Source organism: Gigantopelta aegis, chromosome 2 (genome assembly GCF_016097555.1).
Source record: "Gigantopelta aegis isolate Gae_Host chromosome 2, Gae_host_genome, whole genome shotgun sequence".
NCBI lineage: Eukaryota > Metazoa > Mollusca > Gastropoda > Neomphalida > Peltospiridae > Gigantopelta > Gigantopelta aegis.
In genome coordinates, this window is record NC_054700.1 from 23,273,851 (window position 1) to 23,297,696 (window position 23,846).

Below are 23,846 nucleotides of genomic sequence, written 5' to 3' on the forward strand. Positions count from 1 at the left end.
TTACAAAGCCTGTTTACGTCTTACACGTGTAACTGCATACATTTTCAATGCTTGCACACCTGTTTACGTCTTACACGTGTAACTGCATACATTTTCAATGCTTGCACACCTGTTTACGTCTTACACGTGTAACTGCATACATTTTCAATGCTTGCACACCTGTTTACGTCTTACACGTGTAACTGCATACATTTTCAATGCTTGCACACCTGTTTACGTCTTACACGTGTAACTGCATACATTTTCAATGCTTGCACACCTGTTTACGTCTTACACGTGTAACTGCATACATTTTCAATGCTTACACACCAGCATTTTATAAAAACTGGCTTCGTTAATTCGGCCCTACATGTTTTATAAGCACATGGCCTGATCACCTGGGTTATGAGATATGTACACATTAATACATTCTGATGACATAAACAATTCCAAATCAATATTTCATTTATTTGTGTCACATATTAAATTGAGCATGTAGATATTAGCAACCTCAAAGACAAGCTTCCATTATAAGGCTATGTAATCTGTAGTCAAATATGAACACTGTATAGCTGATTGTTTCACTGGTCCATGCTATTATTCACAGGAACAGTTTTTAGGTAGCGCTAAAATACAAAATTTGCAACAATCTAGAGTTTTTCATCCCTGTGTTCAGACACGCACTGAATGTTCTGCTGATGAATTCACATTATGTTCACCATATCCATCTCTTAGGCTCATACTAATCCAACCCAGTATTTAATATAACACATATGCCTCAATTAGTAGGCAATAGTTTGAATTTGGGTCCTTCTTTGAAAATGGTACCTTAGAGTGTCACATAGATACTGGACCAGAGCAAGGATATTATTTTTTTCTATCTGTTTCACATGTATCCAGGAAATATTTTAGTGGGATTGAGACAAAATTACTGTCTAATTAATTGTGTATTCAACTATCAGTGTGAATGGGGGTTAAAAAAGGTACATAGTTTGATTGTCTTAATCTTTAACATATGTGACTGCAACAAATGAACATTCCAATTCAACACATTAATTTTATTCACATTAATATCATACTAATTTAAGAATGTTTTAACAATGTATAGCTGTGTAGCCAAATGTCAACACTTAGCTGTCTCAGTCATCAATACTATACACAACAATTTGTCATTAATACATTAAAATCATTATCTCATGTACATTCTGACATATAGTCTTAGAGAGAAAATCCGATACATTTTTCCATTAGTAGCATGGGATCTTTTACATGCACCATCCCACAGACAGGATAGCACATTCCACGGCCTTATGTATACTAGTTATGGAACGGGAAATGGCCCAATGGGCCACCAACGGGGACTTATTCTAGATTGACTGTGCATTAGGAGAGTACTTTACCACTGGGCTACGTCTCACCCCACCCCCCCCCCCCCCCCTTGTAATTAAATAATAGTCCAACTATAATCAAATAATCAAAATAGTCCAACCCTTTTTCACATCAAGACTTCAAACTTTCTTTGTAATCAAATATCAACATACACCAACTGTTTTTTTACATCAAAACCTCAGTTTCTTTGTAGTGAAAATCAAGTCTTAGGTGATCTACGTAAAAGGTCACCACATTAAACTTTTCTTGTAGTCAAATATTAACACAGTTGGATTCTGTTAACATCAAGATGTTAAACTTTCTCCTGGTAATCGAATTTCAACATATCTGAATTGTTTCAACATCAAGACATCAACATTTTCTTCTATACAATATGTGAACTTGTGGACAGAATCAGCAACAATCCAAATTAGGAGACAATTTCACAAAAGATAAACCATTTACATTTATGGTTGTCAGTTGGACATTTATATGTGTTTCAATAATGTAATGTCACATCTTTTATTGGGCAGAAAATTTCTTGTGAAAAATGGATATCAAACTCATGTAAATGTACAACTTACATTACGTGCCAACCATTAAATTAGAGTTATAAAATTATGTGAAATTAGTTCCAGATCCTTTTGTAGATATTCTTGTATTTTTGTTAACTGAAAATAACAGAAAAAAAACAATGTACCGGGTATTTTTATACAATATATATGATATAATGATACATTTCTTAAATAAGAGCCATGTAAATAAAGTCAAATTTTAGAAATAAAACTTTGCAAATTGTTTTCTATAAAAGAGATAAAATATATTAGTTAAGTTTCCTAAAACTTAAAATAAAAATGGCTGATATAGACATTTGAAATTTAACAAGTGAATTAATTTCAATTACAAGATACATGTACAAGTATATTATAACTTTTAAAAATTGGGAAAGTGTTCATTCAGATGAAACATAAAATTGCCATTTCAATTAGTTCTTCATGACTGGTATGTGAAAGACTACAATGAATGAATGAATGTTTAACGACATTGGTCAGCACAAAAATACACATCTCTATTTGGTGTCAGTGTGAAAGGCTACAAATGTATGGTGTATGGTAAAGTGTATTCTGGGGTAATTATCCTGGAGTAATCAATAGTCCAAACATCATAAGGACAAACAGTAAAGTGTAAAGGAAACATCTGTAACCAAATAAAGGCAATAAATAAATATTATTTACTTAACAAGTTGGCCCATTGCAGTATATAACACACTACTTGTTATTAATATTTACTGCCGAATTATACTCTTCAAAAAAGTAGGAGAACTCTAATAAGAATTGTAAGGTATATTAGCTGTGGGGAATGGTTATATGATAATAGTGAATTATTTGGGCAAACGTTACAACCAGTAGTTCAGTATTATAGTAGGTTTTGTGACCACCAAAGATCTTGAAAGACGATTGGGGTCAGAAGAGAAATTTGAAAGTTGACATTTTTTTTTATCAGTAAATCACAAATTCAAACAATAAAAATGACTAAAAAGAAAACAATTACAACTGTATGATCAAACACAATGAAAAAGATTGACAGAAATAATGTTCCACAGTGATTAATGGACCTTCCTGGTAATTGTCAAAATCGAGAATGACACCCCACGCACTGCATGATGCATGTGCAAATTATGGAATGTGTTTCGATGTGTTGATAAACAGACCTGAACATTCTTTACTAGGATGTCTGTGGTCAAAACGTACATTCAGTCTAATAGTTGATATTAACATTAATATTTCAGGTTCCCCTACTTTTTTTTCAAGAGTATAATTTGCCAAAGCAAGTTTTTAAATAGTACTTTCCATCTCCGGACCCTTGTATTTGCTATTTCAGAAAAAAAACTTTTCACTGATGAAAAATCAAATGATGTAAATCACTTATCAAAATGTTTTTCATTTTAGACATATTCTGTTTGCGGACCAGGATGTGTTGGCTTTTTATTTGTTGATAAATGTGAAGTCACTGGTTTGTGCAAGCTTGATTTAAAAAATGTGACGTGTACAACACTTGATTTTGTGTAACTATTGATTACTCCACGATATATAAAAGGCAGAGGGTTTCTTTCTCACTGTGGACCATGAGGAAAAATTAGTCTGAAAAATAACCGGAGACAAAAAAATCCTGAATATTAGTCAAGGATGGGAACAGTATTTGGGTATTACTAAAATCCACATATCTAGAAAAACAAATCCCAGATGTCTTTCCTGTCTCAAATACACATCAAACTGCCACAGCTTAAATGTGCTGGGATTAGATGTCATAAAATGAACCTTCCTTATATCACTAGTGTCCTGTTTTGTACAAAGATCACGCGGGACCACTGCCCAAGCTGGTAAACACAATGAATGTAACCAAAAATTTAACATTTTTGTCAAGCTGAATTTTCACCTTTGCCTCTGGTAGCTGACTGCTTTAAGAATTTCTGTCTTGTACTTTTCAACTTGTGTATGCATAGAGTTATCTCCTACTTGGCCATCTTCATACCTGTCAAAAAGATTAAAAATTAAAACTGCTATCTTTGGTATATTTCTATTATCTAACCATTTAGAATAGAACATCAATATTATTTTCTCACAAAAAATGTAAATTTACTCTTCAATTTAAAACCGAGACACCGGCTGCTATTTGATTGGTTTGTTTTGTAAAGTTATAAAGTATAAAATAAAAACATTGTGACAAGAGTTGTATATCGTATGAAGGCGGCTGGAAATAACTGTCAATAGAGATAACACGTAAGTTTATTACAGTTGTATCTGTGTGTATTCTGCATGAGTAAATGATGTTAGAACATGTTGAGGGGAGCTTGTAATGTTAATATAATGTGTTGGTAATACTGATCCCTGTTCTAATTGACTAATACAGTTCAGAATACTGAGTGACAGAACAGTTATTCTTCTACATTGTGCATTTATCGATTAATAATAGTCACAAATTGTATAAAATCATGCAGTATAGCGAAGTGATTTTATACTAAATTTGTGATTGTTATACATCGATAAATTCACCAAAACAATGGTAAACAATTTTTATAATTACAGACAACATGACTTATTTAGTTAAAAATGCATATAAATTAGTTTCCAATGCCCTTTCCATGACCTGTTTTTTGTAAAGACATAATTTTTAGAGGTTTATCAAAGGATAACATTCAAGTTTTTAGTGACATTGTCCAATGAGAATAGAATAAATAGCATAAAGGCGGGTATTTTAAAATGATATTAACACAATGAGAATAATTGACAGAGGGTGATAGATGAGAAAGATGAATGAAAATGTGAGCCAGCTGTGACAAGATTTGAACCAGCTTATTCGCTCAACCACAGAGCTCACTTATATAGGTTTTAATTGATTAAACAGACTTGAACCCTTCAAACCATCCAATTACATGTATGTCTGATTAAATTTATTGTTTGTCTGTGCACTGCAAGTTGCGTACAAATTAGAAGGCTTGAAGCACCTTATAATAAACAGGTGTTTTCTGTTTCTGTCAATGTGGGTTTTGTTTTCTTAACCTTCTGACTACTGCAGTTGAGATATCTTGCCAAGCTGACACAATGAATACTGCATACAGTACATTCACTCATTCATATTTCCTGCTGTTTTGCACACGGCACTGACAGATATAATAAAAGAACAACACTATCAAGACTAATCTTAATAATGGCCACTTCTGTTTTTTGTTTTTGTGTGAGAAATACTTGGAAATTCGAGTTTGAAATAGTGTTTTTTCACGAGTGTCTTTGCTTGACAACAATGCGGAACATTGTGGCCATTTTCAGGAATTGATAGCTGATCATGTCAGCTAATTTAATAATACATTTGACATTTTTACCAATAATAAACATCATAAAGTTTGTTTCCAAAAAGAATTCTGGTCAGAAAAAGACAGTTATTTGGAATAATGGACATAAATACTGGACATTTGGCTACAAATGTGCTTGAGTAAACGTGACTTAATGAATTTTTTGCCTAATTTTAATCAACATTAACTGACCTAAAATACCATAAAAATTATAGAAAAACCCATGAAAATAATACTTAACAATTCATATATGAACATTATTTTATGTACTGGTACTTAATGATTCATATATGAACATTATTTTATGTATTAAGTGAAAATATGTGAGTAAAAGTTATAAATTTGTACCCTTTCAAAATTTAATCCAGTAGTCCAAAGGTTAAAGCACTATATTTGACTTACTTCACTATAGTTCAGTATACTTGAGGTATCATTAGCAATATTGTTCTGAAAACCAACTTTAAAAACTTACACAAAGAAGAATCTCGTGCACACATGACAGTCTTTTGGACACACCCAAATCTCAGAGCACTTTTTCAGTTCTGGAGACGTTATTACTGTAAAAGAACCAAAAATATCTTAGATACATATATAACATACAATATATTCTTGAGCATCACAAATCTTAAGTAATTCACATGGTACTGTGTACCCAACAAATTTTGCCAAATTAGATCCCTACATGAAAATCATATGGTGTAAAAGAACTTTTTAAAGTCACTGACCCTAATTCCCAAATATATATACCTTGGCTCATATGCACCGATAGGACATTAATCCGCATTTAACGTCTATCAGATGGATAAAACTGAAATGTTGATATAGGAAATACCCTGCTTTAAATTTATCCAGTTGTCATATATTTGGCCCCTTTTCTCTTTTTGGAGCTACAAAAATGAATGAATTAATGTTTAACTACATCCCAGCACAATAATATATATAGGCTATTGGGTGTCAGAAATAGTAAAGTTTGTTTTGTTTAATGACACCACTAGAACACATTCATTTATTAATCATCGGCTATTGGATGTCAAACATTTGGTAATTTTGTCATATAGTCTTACAGAGGAAACCCACTACATTTTTCCATTAGTAGCAAGGGATCTTTTATATTCACCATCCCACAGACTGGATAGCACATACCACAGCCTTTGACATACATGTACCAGTCATGGTGCACTGGCTGGAACGAGAAATAGCCCAATCGGTCCACTGACAGGGATCGATCGCAAGTCATAAAATAGAGCTACGACAAATAAAAGAAAGAAAGAAAGAAATGTTTTATTTAATGACGCACTCAACACATTGTGTTTATGGTTATATATGGTTAAGGACCACACAGATATTGAGAGAGAAAACCCGCTGTCACCACTTCATAGGCTACTCTTTTCGATTAGCAGCAAGGGATCTTTTATATACACCATCCCACAGACAGAGTATATACATTCCAAGGCCTTTAATATACCAGTCGTGGTGCATTGGTTGGAATGAGAAATAGCCCAATGGGCCCACCGACAGGGATCGATCACAGACTGACCGCGCATCGAGCGAGCGCTTTACCACTGGGCTACGTTCCGCCCCTACAACAAATAAACAAAATGACAGAAACACAGTAGATTGACCAAAATTGATAACTTAATCAAGAAGTGTAAGTAATGTTTAATATAATGATAGAAAATGATGCAACAGCCCAAAACAGTTTATATACTGTCTTATAACTAGGATTACAGCATTTAAAAAAAAATGACATTAACAAAATTTAAATCTGTGATATAAATATTTATGACAAATACCCATTTTTGTTTAAAAATATAAACAAACAAGCATTCTAGCATGACTAAAATTACGTTATTACACTTGTTATTACCCTTGTACTTGGTTATGTTGAACCATATGGATAATAAATTTCTGTATCTCCTAAGTCAAGAGCCATAACTCAGTGAAAAATGAGGATATTGCCACAATAGTCGAACTTGATCTGTATATGTAGAATTTCAGCTCAGTATCTTCAATTGTAAAAGAAATAAGCCAGGAAAACTATACGTGGGACAGACAGACAGACAGACAGATTGACAGACATATGGACAGAAGGAGGGAGATGAAACCTATAGTGCCCTCTGGTTGGACTGGTATGGGACTAATAAGGAAAAAGTAATTCCTGGTAGCCCATAATCCCAGGTAGCCTGTAATATTAGGCAGCCTGTAATTCTAGGTAGCCCATATCTCAGGTAGCCCGTAATCCCAGGTAGCCCATAATCCCAAGTAGCCTGTGATTTCAGGTAGTCTGTGATTCCAGGTAGCCCGTGATTCCTGGTAGCCCGTGATTCCTGGTAGCCCATGATTCCAGGTAGCCCATGATTCCTGGTAGCCGTGATTCCAGGTAGCCTTTCATCATAGATTTAACTGGAATGTTTATGTTCCACTTACCTTCACAGAGAGCTATGCAGGTTATATCATCACTAGTGAGGAATCTGGAGTTTGGCTGTAAAGACAGAAACAGTATTTCAGTTCTTTGTAACTTGCTAAACAACAGTGATGCTGAATCAAACGCAGTCCCTGTGAGAACCAGGTGTAGGTCTAACACATATGCCTAGGACATCAGCAAATGCTATGCTGTGAAAAAGTTCCAAGAGCATGAGCATATAATATGTGCTAACCAAATCAGAATTCAGTAATTATTTTCAACTTGATCTCCTCAGTGCAAATATTGTTAGATAATGTTCTTTTTTATTTTTTTTCAATTTCCTACCAACCAACTAGACAGCATTTGTATTTAATTACCAAAGATTATATTTGTGTTATGAGTAGTAGGTATGATACAATCACCACAATGATCAATCATCGGCTATTGGATGTCAAACATTTGGTGACTCTGACCTGGAAACCTGCTACATTTTTCCATTAGTAGCAAGGATTTTTATATGCACTTTCCTAGACAGGAAAGCACATACCACTGCCTTTGACCAGTTGTGGTACACTGGTTGGAATGAAAAAAAACCCCAATCAGTTGAATGGATCCGAGGTGGTTCAATCTTGTCCAAAGTCAATGTTTTCAGAAAAAGCCGTTTTAACATTCAAAAGCATCACTCTTATTCCATGTAATAAAACACTTAAAACAACCCATTTTAAAAACTTAAGATGAAATGTAATAAGAGTATGTTGCTTTCATTTTGAAGAGTGAACATAATCAGTTCTGGTTGTCTGCCCTTGATATATAGTCAGGCTTGTCAAACTAAGCATGCAACCATTGTAAGTCAGCTATCTTTCTCCACATACTACTGCCGCATTCATTCAAGGTTAATTACATCAGGTTTTGAGAGACAATGTGATTGCTAAAGTTGGCCTACAACTTTGCACCAATTATTTTTTGCAAGGTTCCTAAGATCAGGAAAACAAGTAACGTAGATTTAATCTGCGTTACTTGTTTTCCTGATCTTATGCTCCATGCTCTTCAAACTATAAATTAATTGTAAACAGCTTTATATATTCATTGTGAGTTGCAAGCAAAACAAACGAAATTTCCTATAAAATAAATTGTGTGTACCATTGATTTGGGTGTTCTGCTTCCCCTGGAGCCTAGCCTTGAATATCCTGAGGAAACACTGATGGACGGGCTCAGATAGATTCCACTTCCGTAAGCTGCTCCATTCATCTGTAATTCAGACATCTTTAATCAACTTATAGTTAAATTAAACATCATAGATGTCAACTGATTTCAGGTTAACTATACATCACAGAACTATCAATTTCGGTCATGTTAATTTTGCACCAGGTCATCATTATAGAGCTGCCAGTCAGATGTCTTTACATCAATATGTCACATCGGGATTGGACGAATTTTACATTTTAATTGTTGCCCATCAGCTAACAGGCAACTAAAATGTGGTAGTGCAGCAACATGTTATGGTAGCCTGATTTTTTCAGAGCGCAACAACACATTATGGTAGACTAAGTTTCTAAAGAGAACTAGTACCTTATGACACTGACAGTAATGGTTGACTGGTTAGTAAACTGGGTACCCTCAGTCATCTGGGCATGGGATGTTTCGAGGCATGCGCACTGCTACATTCATGAGAGATCATCACATAATATCAAAATCTTACATAATATTCTTTCCAATGGATGTGTAAGAAAATTACATTTAAGTACCGAGTTATGCAAATTACATGTAAGTACTGAGTGATGCAAATTACATGTAAGTACTGAGTGATGCAAATTACATGTAAGTACCGAGTGATGCAAATTACATGTAATAAATAATAAATTTATGGGTAATAAATAGGATATTAAACACGCTTCCATTTCATATCATGTTTATGTCCCTCATTAAATAATTTTCGTTGTCACATGACAAAGCTTGTGACATTCAAAATGATTTTACTCGAGACATAAACATGATACGAAATGGCATCTCACTTAACCTTCTGACTAGTGCAGGTGAGATATCTTGCCTGACATCATGGCAGCACACTATACATTGCATGCAGTATATTCACTAAGTTATAACTCCTGCCATTTTGCACGTGGCACTGACTGGAAATAAATAGTATAACAAACAGGCAATAGTACCCATTAACTAATTGTTGATAGGTTCTGATCTTTTTTCTGTAAAAAATACCTGAGAATGTTTTGTTGAAAAAGTGGTTTTCAGTGAGTATGACAACAATGGCGGAATGGCGCAGTCATTTTTAAGAATTGATAGCTGATCTTTACAGCTAATATGGCAATAATTTTGACCATTTTATCAACAATGAAAATTACGAAATTTTGTAATATGAATCATAGTTTGTTTGCAAAAATAAAAATGTGCAAAACAAAGTGATTGAGAATAATGGCTACACACACTGGGCATATGGCTGCAAATGCACGTAAGTAAACCTGACTTTAATTATTTTTTGGCATAATTTTAAACCAATTAGCTCAAGGTTGAAAATTAACATGAAAACCATAGTCTCCAGCAGGGCCAATTGAAGGAAAATCTTACTGGCCCTTCTCAAATTCAATTAGCCCTCCAATTATCTCATTGAAATTTAATGGCACAGCCAAAATAAAAATTAGAATGTATTTTGTTGAATAATAAGCATGTGCTCACCGTATATAGTCATGTAACTTCATAATGAATAAAGTTAAAATTCATAGAAAAACATAGTTTTAAACCCACACCAACTTCAGTAACATAAATTTTGAAAATGTTTCTTTAGAAATTACCATTAAATTATGCAGATTAAAGCTCGTTTTTAATACAAGAGTGAAGACAAAATGCTAGAACAGCCAAGGTTATGCAGCTTGACTTGCATTGTTTCTGAAGTAAAACAAATAATGCAGAACAAAGAGAATATAGGTGCTACATAGTATATAAACTAGCCTGGGTGGCAGTCCTCTTTGTAGCAATGCAAGAGGGATGAAATAAACTTTGTGGCGATGCAAGAGGGGGTAAAATCTCCAGTAAAGGATTTCCTCGGGAGTGGCTGTCCTCCTATAAAGGAAGCACGCACACGTGTGCGTTTAATTTGGATAATGTAAATGCTACAATAGAAGGCTACTAATAAAATAAATATCGAAACAAAAATAAATCTGTGAAATGTTTTTTTTCCAAAAAATACGATGTACTTAATTACAATACAGTGGACTCTGTCTAAACCGGACTCACTTCATACCGTCGAAATAGTCCGGTTTACATAGAGGACCGGTTTAGACAGAGTTCATCCAGAGTTATGGTTCTTTAATTATTGACAACTCACGATCAACAATGACATTTGAACCCATGGATGGTTGGGAAACACAGTCATACAAGCCAGACTTGCAATCGATTATTTCACAGACATAAAATAATATACCTAAAGGGACTTCCTGAATTTTCTGCAATTTCTAAGATGTTATCCACTAACAGAGACTTTTTAACGATTGTAATTACATATCAAATATATTTTTCTGTATAAAATATTAGTGGCTGCACATTAGACGTGTTTCTGGTCGTTCTAATATTTGTACTAGGTTAAATTTCGTTTTATTTCCTAAAACATTATTTATTCGTACGGACGAAATTATTTGAATACAAAATCCAGACCTAACGGCCTACTGCAATAAGAGTAAACTTCACACGAGTGTGATTATATTTTGTATTTGATCTTGCGACGGCGTCCTAATTACTCGGCAAGTGACGATCATTGTTCAACTAATTAAGCAGCCCGTCGTTCAGTCAAATCCTAATCCGGTGTAGACAGAGGTAATTAATGCATGAACGGTTCTTTCGTTCTTGATTTTTGATCCGGAGTCCGGAGTAGACAGAGTACGGATTAGGCAGAGATTTATACCTAAGAGATAAACGGTAGCTGGACGGGGCTGTAGAAATGGACCGGTTTACGCAGAGATCCGGATTACACAGAATCCGGTTTAGACAGAGTCCACTGTATTACAAAAAATAAAAAAGGTACTTATTGCTTATACAGTAATATTTGGACGGTTATGTCATCAAGTAAGTCTTGGAGATCTGATCCGTTCTTATTTCATGTAAATAGCTTTAAACTTAAAACAATCAATTAATTCACCTTGGGAGTAAGCGCTGTAGTAATGGAAAACGTGTGTTATTTTTATATGCGCGCATAGAATAATGTAAACTACATGTAATTAAATATGTTCCTTTTTAACAAAACATTGAATAACAATTGTCAAATAGTAGCTCCACTAGATAACTATTGCGTATTCTGTCCATTCCAATAAGCTGACAACTTCCAGATTTTAAAAAGACACCCATTATATATTTTTTTTTACAAATACACCTGTGACGTAACTTTATTGTCTCAATGCTCCATTATTTTTCAGTAATGGAGCGATGATTCCATAACTTTCCATTACTAAGAGTAATATAGATATATACAGTCATTTTAAGTCATAAAGTGTATTTTAAGCAGGGGAATATCCTCGTAACTCTCCATTCCTGAAAAATAATGGGACTCGGTACATACATGTAATTTGCATCACTCGGAGAGTTACTCAGACGTTCCCCTATATAGAAAGACCCGGCTCATAACCACAGAAGCTGGGTCTGGAGCTGTGTTCTATGTCTTCTGCTGCCAGATCTGTAGTTCGGTTCAGTTTCAGTGTCTTTCTTTTTCAACTGGTACCATACTTGCCAGACACTAAAATCAATGGTAGCCCAACGAACTACCTTTGTAAAACTTTTAGTCGCCCTTAGCCAATAAAGGTGGCCATAGGTGACCAGACGCCTGCTAATATTTAACCCTGTTAGCTGCTTTAAAATGACATACCCTAGCTTTTAACCATAAGGCATATTTTTTATTTTATCCAAATGTGTTACAGGTTTGTAGATTAACTAAACTTATTGTTAATTTTCATGGGTTGAAACTTGTATGCATATTCAAAGATATATAATGCACATTATTGCTTAATATCAACAAGTATAATCGTATTAATAATTAATAAAACAGTTAAATGTGATGGTTACTATATATAACGGGTGCAGCCATTTTGTACCATCCCAGTGAATACGCCCTTTGGCGAGCCGGTGGTTACGTAATACCTAACATGTCACATCAGGAATTATTAGTCTTCGGACTGAAGAAACAAAACATACCTGATTTTTGTGGATGCATCGCAATGTTCTGTAATAATATCCATCCCAGTAAGCCAGCAATAAGGATATATTATTTTTCAATACAAAATAAACCATCATTGTCCACCAAGTGTCGAAATAACTATTATCTTTTATCCATACATTAACCCACGTACTGAAATGATAATCAGAGTGTTTTCTTCTGTACCAGTGGTTCCTGATTGGCAGGTGTCTAGACACCCAAAAAATATGTGCATGTTTTACAGATCTCAGGGTATTGTGGGGTAGCCACACGGCCACTCCTTGAATGATAATGGACATTATCAGCCGTCCTGCTCTATTACTGTAAATAATTCTGTAAAACCATTGATTAAGTAGACTTTCCCATCTAAAATCACAAAACTGACCAATTACGTAGTCCCAAAGAAAAGAAAATTATTACTTGGGTATCGTGAGTGGTAATTTTTACTCCAATGTACCCTACCAATAGGCCTAATAATACGCATTTCTTCTTTGGATTTTCAAAAGAAAAAAATAACCCCATTTCATTCTATTAATGCAAACTGAAATATATTTAGTTAAATAGTTTATTATATTATCAAGTCATTTATGTTGTTTTACAAGTCAGATTGATAAAATGAAGCGCCGTGTCATAAATGACTGCCTTTGTTTACATTGTGCATACTGGAGTTGGTCGGAGCTGACATCATTTCGCCCCAAGCTACAATTCTGGATGCACCAGAAAAAAGAAAAAAGAAATGGCTGCCCCAATTTAGCAGGAATCATCACGATTTTTTTATTAACTCTAAAATTAAGCGTTTTTCATTTCTTAAAAGGTCAGTATGTGTTGGTGGTCCAGGTATGCATCTTTCCAACACATTAGGCTCATATCTGAGTTGACCCTCCCTTTAAAATATCATCAATGTTCGAAAAACTGAACAAAAAATACTTGTCCTGCACATATGAACATTATTTAATGTATTTATAAACATTTTGAGTGAAAATATGCGAGAAAAAGTGATTAACCTGTATCCCTCAACATGGCTTTTGTAAAAATTAATCTTGTAGCCTAAAGGTTAATATCCTATAATTTTGACCAACATAACTCAGGTAAAACCTGGTGCAAAAATTAATTTTTACGTATAACATTTCACTTTTAATTTAAAAAACCCCACGTAAATGCTAAACTCAGGGATGCAGTACTCATTTTAGCTGAAATGATTTAGCTGAAATGATCTTTAGAAAGTTGAACACTCTATACATTGTACTATACTTCAAGTTCATTTTAGTATTTAAATAGTTTATATTTGGAAAATAAATTTGTGCCAAAAAAGCTGAAATCAGACAAAAAGCTAAAGAAAAAAAAAAAATATCTCTGAAAAAACTATGGTCATCAATGTGTTATTATTATTTTTTCTTTTATTATTTCCACTGTAACACATGAACCTGACTTGCAATGAATGCAATACTACTTCATGCATTACTTTATCATTATCACAACCAATAAATTACCAACGAACAAATGCTGAATTATCTCATTGGATCAATGTAAGTTGAAAATAACATACCAGTAGACTTGGTGAGAAAAAAAACACTTGGTGGGTTGTGGGAGTTGTGTGGATTGTGGGAGTTTTGTGGGGGGTGGGGGAGGGGGTCTTTTTGGGGTGTTTATGTGTCGATGGTAAAAGGCTTTAATTGCCAGATACATCAAAAGAAAATTCCTGATTTACAGTACTTGATACATATATTAAGTACCAGTCTGACCTGCTTATTTGTGCCAGACGCCACCACTAATCCCTGTCGAATGATGGAATGCCAGTTTTCTATGCTTGAACCACTGTTAAAAAGAAAGAAAGCTATATTCAATAATATTTATTTATTTTTGATAAAACAGCTTTACAAAATAGAACTATTTTAATTGAACAAAATAAAAGAAAGAAATAAAATAAACAAATGAGATAAATTATCATTTGATAGTTATCTTTAACAAGATTCCAAAGAATTAAAAGTCCTGCCATAAACTGATTTGGTTTTACTCAAAGTTGCACCCAGAGATGTGCACCTCAAAGAGGGTTAAAACTAATAATGAAATTGAATTGTTAATTGATTTTATAAATGAATTTGAGATATAAAATTCCTAATTTATCTACTTCAATCTTAACAAAAATATTAAATAAAGATATAAAAGTTTTAAATATTAAAATTAATACAAATTTTGTCTGAATAACTGTTTAAAAATTTAACTCAAATTGAGATTAACAGCCATTAATTAATTAAAATTTAACTGATCTAGGATATGTACAGTTTATGAAAACTCCCATGAAACACAAAAACTAATCAACAAAGTACTTTTAATTAAAAATTAAATATAATACATTTAAATGTTTTTAAATATGTATTGACATAAACATCAACAGGTTCAGCTACAATCTAAGTTGAATTATATCAAATGGAAAAGATCTCAACTTTTGTTTTATAATGTGAGACCAAATGGCTGCCCTATACTTACTGGAAAGCATATGTGCTCCCATATTTCTGCTTTTCTTCCTGGAATTTGGCTTCTTTTGCTGGTGGACTGCTCAGAAGAAGAAACTGGTGAGGTGTTTTCATGCAGCTGATTTGCTGAAAAGGCAACACATAATATTACTAAATTAAATATAAACACAATATTATTTATTGTACATATATAATTAAAGTATGAACACAACAAAATAGATATGTGATACTAACTGGAATTTGTTTGGGTTTTTTCAAATTAAAAAACCCTAATATACACATTTTTGTAATGTTTTAAATCTCAGTGTAAAATATTTTCATTAGTTTGAGACTTGTATATGTTTAATTATAATTAAACATACACATTTCAAAATTCTAGCCACGATTTTAACATGATTGGTTGGTCAAAATTTATTCCATACAAAATCTTTGGTAGACACATGACGAAGGTAGTAGTTGGTGAAGATTGAGTCAGTTAAAATGCTGTTAATAGGTGTATGGCGGCTAAGGCATGAAGCTCATGGGGGTTAGACACCAACGGTGGAGGTAACCTCTTTGACTGGTAAGAGCACAGAATTGTGGACCGTATCAAAGTAGACACCGTGTTCTTGATAATGTCTTTTAAGTGGCTCTGGTTGCATGAGAGGAACAGGTGCTTTCGATGCTTGCGAAAAGACTTAGTTCTCTCGATGTAATGCTTGAGGGCTTGAACAGGACATAATAATAAGTCCTCAACATTGTGAGAACCCACAATGGAAGAGAGTGCAAGCATAGGTGCAAGGTGCTTGATCAGGAAGCTGGTTCTTAGCCACAAAGTCCATCAGGAGGCCCAGTGAAACTGACATTTTGTCTCTATGGAACCACACCATGTCCACATCCAGAGCATGGATCTCTGACACTCTTGCCGCAATAGGAACTTTCTTGTCAAAACCTCTAAGGATGCACCAGCTATGGGTTCGTAAAGTGCTTTGAACAAGGCCCTCAAAACCAGGTTCAAGTCTCAATTCGGTGGCCGAAAATGCTGGACCTGATCATCGTGTCTGAAACCCTTGATCATGGAGTGTATCTCAGAAACAGCAACTTGGTACCTGTGTTGGAGTCCCGAACTGTTGCAATGACCAAAACGTAGCCAGCAAAAAGTCTGCTAACTTCTCTACAGGAATAGTCTGAGATTTCACCGTGTGTCTGATGCACCATCGGTGAAAGCACAATCACCAGACATTCTATGCAGCAGCTGTGGATGCCTGGTGAGCTTTCAGTATCGCCGACATGTCTTAGAAGAGAAACCCTTCTTCCTCAAACCCTCTGAGATAATTTCCATGCGTGTAGTTGAAACAAGCTTGGATTTGGATGGTGCTGTCTCGACGTGGGATGAAGCAGGAGGGGATCCCAATCGGGTAGCGGTAGAGGATCTGGATCAGCGAGATGTATACGGTCCGGGCTCCTAGATTTTGTCTGGCCACATCAGAGTGATGAGGAGTAGTCTGCAGTGGAACTCCAGAAATCGCTGAAGTACTCGTAGGAGCAGTACTGGTGGTGGAAACGCATAGGCATCCAGGCTGTCCCAATTGATGGCCAAAGAGTCGAGATCAAGAGCTTCTGAATGTGGAACCGGTGAGATGTACAACCTCGGCTGACAATTGAAGCATGTCGCTAAGAGGTTGACATTTGGTGTCCACAGCCTGTGGCACACCCACCTGAACACTTCTGGGTTGAGCATCCACTTGGTGGCTTGCGGAGCGAATGGTCTTGACAACGTGTCAGTCAGAACATTTGACACCTCTGGGATGTGACGAGCTCTGAGTTGCAGCAGAATGGCATCTGTCAGGCTACTGGAATGTGTTCAGCCTTGCAGATTGATGTATACTTCCTCTGTCACGTTGTCGGTCACTACCATTAGAGTTACATGGATCAATTGCTAATGACGTACTGCATTGAACACTGCCAGAGGTTCTAACATGTTGATGTGGAAACTTGTATTGATGGAACACCACAGCCCTGAGGTTGTCTGACTGTTGAGATGACCTCCCCAACCTTCTAGAGATGCGTCTACAAACAGATGATGTGTCACTTGAAACGGCCGCAAGGAGACTCCGTCTAAGATGTTCGACAGAATCTGCCACCACTGGAGACTGGGCCGAAGGTTGTCGGGAAGGCTGATCATTAGTCTGGGGTTGTCCAACATGATGAATGGATTCAAGAAGACTTGGAGGCGACTTAACTTTAAACGGTCTCTTAGTGTCATGTCTTGCACTGATGTTAAAAGACCCAGCAGGCTCTGCCAAGCATGGAATGTCACAGGTTCAGCCATAACTGTGGAGACCAAAGATTGTACCTTGGTCCATCTGTCAGCAGGAACCTGAATTAGTCTCAGATCTGTACGCAGCTGTACTAAAATAAACTGAAGATTCTGTGTTGGTAGCAACTGAGACTTTTCTAGGTTGAGGTGATTCAAGAACTGAAGTACATGTATATAGTTGACATGTACTGCTAACTTCATCTTGCTCTGGCACTTCATAAAGCAGTCGTCCAGGTAAGGGTAAAAGGATACACTCTGATGATGGAGAAACCGTGACATTGGAGCTGTTATTCGGCTGAACAGCCAAGGAGCTACTGAGATACCACAAGGCAGGACCATCCACGCATAGTGCACTCCCTGCAGCATGAACCTGAGATACTTGTGATAGGCAGGATGGTTGGGCACATGGAGGTAAGCATCCTTGCTGTCTAACGAGGCAAGCCAGTCATTCAGCTGGACGATAGTTCTCACATCCCGGACGGTGCACATCTTTAACTTTGGAGGAGATTCTAGATGATGCAGTATGCCAGGTTGTGAATCATCCGGAGGTCTCCGGAATCTTTCTTTGGAACAAGAAAGATGTCTGAATAAAACCCCGGAGTGACGTGCTGCAATGTATCTTCCTGACCACTCCTTTCTCTAACAGTTTGTCTCCTGCACGTAAGAGATGGAGTGGCAGTCTTCCCTTGCTGATGTAGTCAAGGGTGGTAGTGAAGACAATTACAGGTGGTAAACATGTTGTAAAATCTCAGTTACAAACATATCATTGCAGAGGTGTTCCCAGTTCCTCCAATACCTCTGTAGTCGGCTTCCGACACTGGACGTTTGACCAGTGTTGGACACACCGGAAGCATAAGTTGACAATTGTTGACAGGTGAAGGTCGAAACAGTAAGGAGTCCAGGGTTGGCCGGCTGGTGTCAACGACATGCAGGCTTTCCTTGGGGTCGACTTCCTGATCTGGCAGGTTTTCGAGGGCTTGTTTCTACAAAATGGCTACCACTTAAAAGGTGTATGTTTCTACTTCTTAGCCTGAGTTGACTGCAGAAAAGGAATTTTCCATTTGGACGACTCTAGGGTAGAAATAAGCTGAAGAGCTTTGATGGTTGCAGTGGACTGCTGCACTTTCTCATTATCATTAATGACATCCATGATCTTGCCCACAAACAGCTTTGAAGAAGACCAAGATTGTGATAACAACCGTCTTCTTATGCCCCTCATCTAGGGTAGACTGTTTCAAAGACAAGTTGCGCCACTGCTGAGTCAGGATAGTCGACATGGAAGTGATCACTGATGTCATAAAGGCAATCATCTTAGCTGTTTGTTGTAACAGAGCATAGCCTTTTCCATCTTTTACCTGAGAGGCTAATGCCGCCAAAAAGACATCGAGATACAGTAGTACATATAGTAGTATGGTATCCATGGCTGTAATCGTACGCTCTGGAAACTCAGCATTAGCTGGATGTTTGCCGAGCCTGTCTAAATCCGCATCAAGTTTGGGTGCCCGATCTTTAAATGGCATATTAAATACCAGGTAAAGATTCATGTACCATGGAGGGAAGGCCAACGGCGAAGTTGTCTCTTTGAAATTAGCGTCCAACTCCGAAGCCACGTTGGTAATCATAGCACCAGCGGCTAACGATCGAAGCACGACATCCTCAGGAGCTGTATCAGTAGCTAACATCGGCACCGGACCCTTCCATGTTGATGCTGGTGGATGCGGTAATGAAGGCAGCAACTCATAAATCTTTCATAGACATCTGGTCCGCTGCATCAGTGTCATCGACGACGGACACATGGGACTCTCTATCCGGAAAGTCATGAAGCAATCTGGTGCAGGCATGTCTATCCCCGAGACTGGAAGGCTGTTGAGACCGAGACCGTGAATGGTCCCGACAGGACTCGGTGGAGGTCCATGACACTTGATTGTCAATATTGCAGGAACAATGACGTCGGTTGGAACGAGCCAAAGTCCATGGTGATCAGCTCTGCTCATGGCTCCCATGATCAGTAGAAGTCCTGCTCTGCGATCTAGATGACATAGACTTTCTAGTTGGAGCTGGTTGGTACCCCTGGACCGGTCTGGTAACCTGTGGGTGTGGGGTCTGTAGACACCATAGCCAGAGCTGTAACCATATCTGGAGCAGTCGCAGGGATCAGAACATCAGTAGAGAACGAAGCTGTTGGACCGGCAACTGTAGTAGCTGACATCGCTGCAAAAGTCTGTTGTAGCATGCTGGGCAGAAGACTTTTCAAAACTTCGGCAACCGAATCCAAAGGCTGCAGAGACGCTGAAGCCAAAGCCGTCTCCACCTTCTTGACCCGCTGGGCAAGGACCTTAAGATAAGCCGCGAACTCCATAGGGTCCAAAGGTAGACAGAGAAGATATCCAGATTCTATGACTCATGGCAGATGACAACTAGGGCACACGTTGTGCGGGTCCCCTTCTGCCATAAACTTCTTGCACTTGCAAGACCTCACCACTCTGAATGAACTGGTATCTGCACATTTTCAATTAGTAACTGTAATGAAAAAGCAAACATGTAAGTCTGTACAATTCCAGTAAACAAGAGCTCTTGATTACAGCCAAAATAATTGTACAACAATAAAGTAACATTGTAGAATGTGTTACAGACATAAAAGTCTCAAATAAACCAAGTAAAAAAGATAGATGGCTCAGATTAAGATGGAGTGAAAAAATAAGAACATCCAAACCACAAGAGCGAAGGAAAAAGAAGAAAGTTACAGTCACGTGACAGGAACAGGAAGAGGTGCGCAGTAGAAGAGTTTTAGGCCATCCCATTGGCTGCTGGGATGTTCGAACTAGACTACTATCCTTAGTTTCAGGACAGGTGATGTTGAAAAGAAATAGGTTTAGCGCTGAAACATACACAATGATGTAACAAAATACCGTCCTTCAATATAGGCTAGCATATAGCCATATAGGCATAGTCTGCTTTTAGTTTTTCATGCTTTTCATATATAATTTTTGCTTGTATCAAGTGTTTTGGCAAAAAGAGATGATGTTCTGTGAAATTAAATAAAATTCTACCAAAAATTGTATGACATGGATATTGTGGTGTACTTCCATGTTAGTCCTAAAATGGACAGCAATCACAGGACTCTCATTTGTCTTAGTATTCAATAAAATATCACATATTTTAGTGTAATTTGTTTGACTAGTTCATAACGTTTGACAGGCAGGTCTTTTTATGATATTAGTATCAGTACATACAGATATGTGGGAATAATGACACCCACACACACACAATGGAATTTGTTTATGGAAAATAATATTTTTTTAACTATTTGTGTTTTTAAAAACATAATTGATCACTCCAATGAAACTGTTTTTAAAATAAAAGTGCTCAAATGATTTATGGTGGGATTTTAATGAATTTGTATCTATGTATGGAGTATTTCAAGCTCTGACTGTAAAAAGGTTTTATCGGTGACAGTACATTTTCATTATCTTATATTGATTTACTCATCCAGCATTACTATCTGTGCAAAAATGATAAAGGTATAATGACTTTTAGATCCTGTATACAATTGTAAAGTAAATAGTCCGTAAATGTTTTAAAAAGTCACTTTTTACTTTAGTTCCTGTCTATTTAAAACATTTTAGTAGTGAAGATATGTACTTGTGTGTCTGCTGGATTTTGTTTTAAGCAACACAACTAGTGTTCTCTTTTTTGCATTACAGAAAAGTTTAAAATTAAACATGATTAATTCAACTACAGGAAGGAAGGAAATGTTTTATTTAACGACGCACTCAACACATTTTATTTACAGTTATATGGACCACACAGATATTGAGGAAGGAAACCCGCTGTCACCACTTCATGGGCTACGCTTTTCGATTAGCAGCAAGGGATCTTTTATATGCACCATCCCACTGACAGGGTAGTACATACCATGGCCTTTGATGTACCAGTCGTGGTGCACTGGCTGGAGCGAGAAATAGCCTAATGGGCCCACTGATGGAGATCGATCCCAAACCGACTGCACATAAAGTGAGCGCTTTACCAGTGGGCTATGTCTCGCCCAATTAGACTACAGACGCAAAAAAGGAAACATCATAGTGATTCATTCATACACCTATTCTATCTCATGGTCCATTCCTTGACATGGTGAGGTAGCTCGCATATATGTAACTCAGAGAGCTATGCCAGCTGGAGCATCAGCTCTTGGTAGGGTCACACAAGCTGGACTGGTCAAAGGGTAGAGACTAGACTAATATGGACTGGACCGGATGTGAGTCAAGAAAGACAATTGTCTAGAAGAAGCAAACTCCAAAATCAAAACTGGGCTGGAGAGGCTCAGAATCCTAGTTAGGAAACTCTCCTAGTAGAAGAAAAACTCCAAACTCAAACCAAGTCCACTGAAGTCAGAGTACAAAAGCTATGCATGAGCATTAGCGTGGAAATCTAAAAGAAATGTCTGTACATGCACCAAGCTCTATGATCATACACCTATTCACGTTATGGCCTGTGGATCAAAATTTTGTCCAGTGACATATGATTTTTTGGAGACATTCAAGTACTATAAGGATATCTTTATAATATGTGAAAATTTCAAGAAGGTGTAATGATTTTAAAATTTTGACCAAATAGTATCATTTCCCTTAACTCTTTGAGGCCTGGCGGCCATTTTGAATTCCAGCCCTAGGCAGTTTTACCTGCTGGTGCCCTAAAGCATAAACACAGATTTCATGCACTGCAGCAAAAATAACTCTTTAACTTAATCAATAAACAAATCTGCATCAAATTTTGTCAGCTATTTAATTATGTGCAATTAATGAAGAACATATATTATTTTATATGATGTAATTGTAAAAAAAATTGAAATAACAGAAATAAACAAAAGTTTTAATAAACGTTACTGGAAGTTCTGATTGATTTTTGGTTTTTTCACCGAAACAATGCTGGAAATCTGGCTTTGTGGTATTGCTTGAAACATCCAACACACAGGTTCACATTGCACTGTTCACAGCCTGTGGCTGGCTCACGTTGAATGCCTTGTGTACTGCATTGTTTACATGTCCGTTTTTTACCCAGCACAACAGGCCAGTGTAAGAGTCCTACCGATATTCCGTCTATTTCGAAAATGTGACAATGGTATGTCGTCACTATCGCTACTTAAGTCTACATCCGAATTACTGTTATTTAAATCGAGTACGTCATCGTTCGTGAAACCTTCAAATTCCGAAATACTATCATCATCAGAATTGAGAAATACGTCGTCGTCCATTTTGTTAAAAAAAAATTCAAAGCGAACAAAGCCGAACAAAGCCGAACAAAGCCACGAGGTGCATGAACAAACCCAGCTGTAAGACTACTTTTTATTGGTCACTGGATTAATCTTCTACAAGCTGATAATGAAAACTTCTAATTATATTAGCCAATGACGTCTTGTTTTACATGTACAGTCGGCCATGCCTCCAGTCGGCATTCGATAATAGCTACTGCTTGTAAACCACGCGTACAGACGGGACTCGACATTTCGCACAAATTAACATCACGACGTGAGTCAGGATTCGGCCCCAAAGAGTTAATGGATGATTATTTGACTATTGTACATGTTGAAAACCATTAGTTAAATGTACATTTGATAGTTACTAGTATGAAACTTAGAAGGTATATTGCTAACTCATAATCTTACCCGATCAGTTGGCAATTTGACAATATGCGACCGGTTACTGGTAATTATCCTGCAAAGACAAGAATTAAAATTACTAATTTATACATAAATTCACGTAACAGGGTATGTGCTTATACAAAGTTTAAAATCCACATTCAATGTTTAAAATCCACATTAAAAACTTTAATACAAAATACATGTATATCACTAATCCATACATAATTTCACATAACAACAGCCTGTGCAAATACAAAGTTTAAAGTCCACATTCAAAACTAAACTTACAGACATACACCCAAACCTAAGCCTTCAATCTTGCATGTAAAATGGTGCCAAATACCCGAAGCATAACAAGATGAGAGATGAAATCCTGACTTTTTTCTGTGATTATTTGCCATTATTCATGTTTAACATTGCAGAAAATATTTATATAAAAACACACTTCTTTCATAATATTTAAATTGCAGTAGTATACTATGAATTGCTATAAAATTACAAAGTTACAATTTTCTTTGACATTCAAGATGTTTATTCATTAACTGATTAGCATATTTGTCTATAATTGCTTAATTTTCAGTTATATATTATAAGTGTTATTAAAACATTTCTTGGTTTATATCAAAGTGTTACATCCCGCTGG

At 36.3% G+C, this 23,846-nt stretch overlaps 1 protein-coding gene across 1 annotated transcript in view; it reads right to left on the bottom strand.

Moving 5' to 3' along the window:
• Positions 1-426: 426 nt before the first annotated feature.
• The window catches only part of LOC121382835 (protein mono-ADP-ribosyltransferase PARP6-like), an 88,623-nt gene continuing 65,203 nt past the window's right edge, over positions 427-23,846 (bottom strand). The window contains exons 16-23 of the mRNA XM_041512464.1: positions 23,228-23,276; positions 15,280-15,392; positions 14,535-14,607; positions 8,742-8,849; positions 7,625-7,679; positions 5,670-5,754; positions 3,784-3,879; positions 427-2,018 (exon numbers count right to left, since the gene is read on the bottom strand). Coding sequence (XP_041368398.1) covers positions 2,015-2,018; positions 3,784-3,879; positions 5,670-5,754; positions 7,625-7,679; positions 8,742-8,849; positions 14,535-14,607; positions 15,280-15,392; positions 23,228-23,276 — 583 coding nt within the window. The 3' untranslated portion in view covers positions 427-2,014. The remainder of the gene's footprint in view (positions 2,019-3,783; positions 3,880-5,669; positions 5,755-7,624; positions 7,680-8,741; positions 8,850-14,534; positions 14,608-15,279; positions 15,393-23,227; positions 23,277-23,846) is intronic.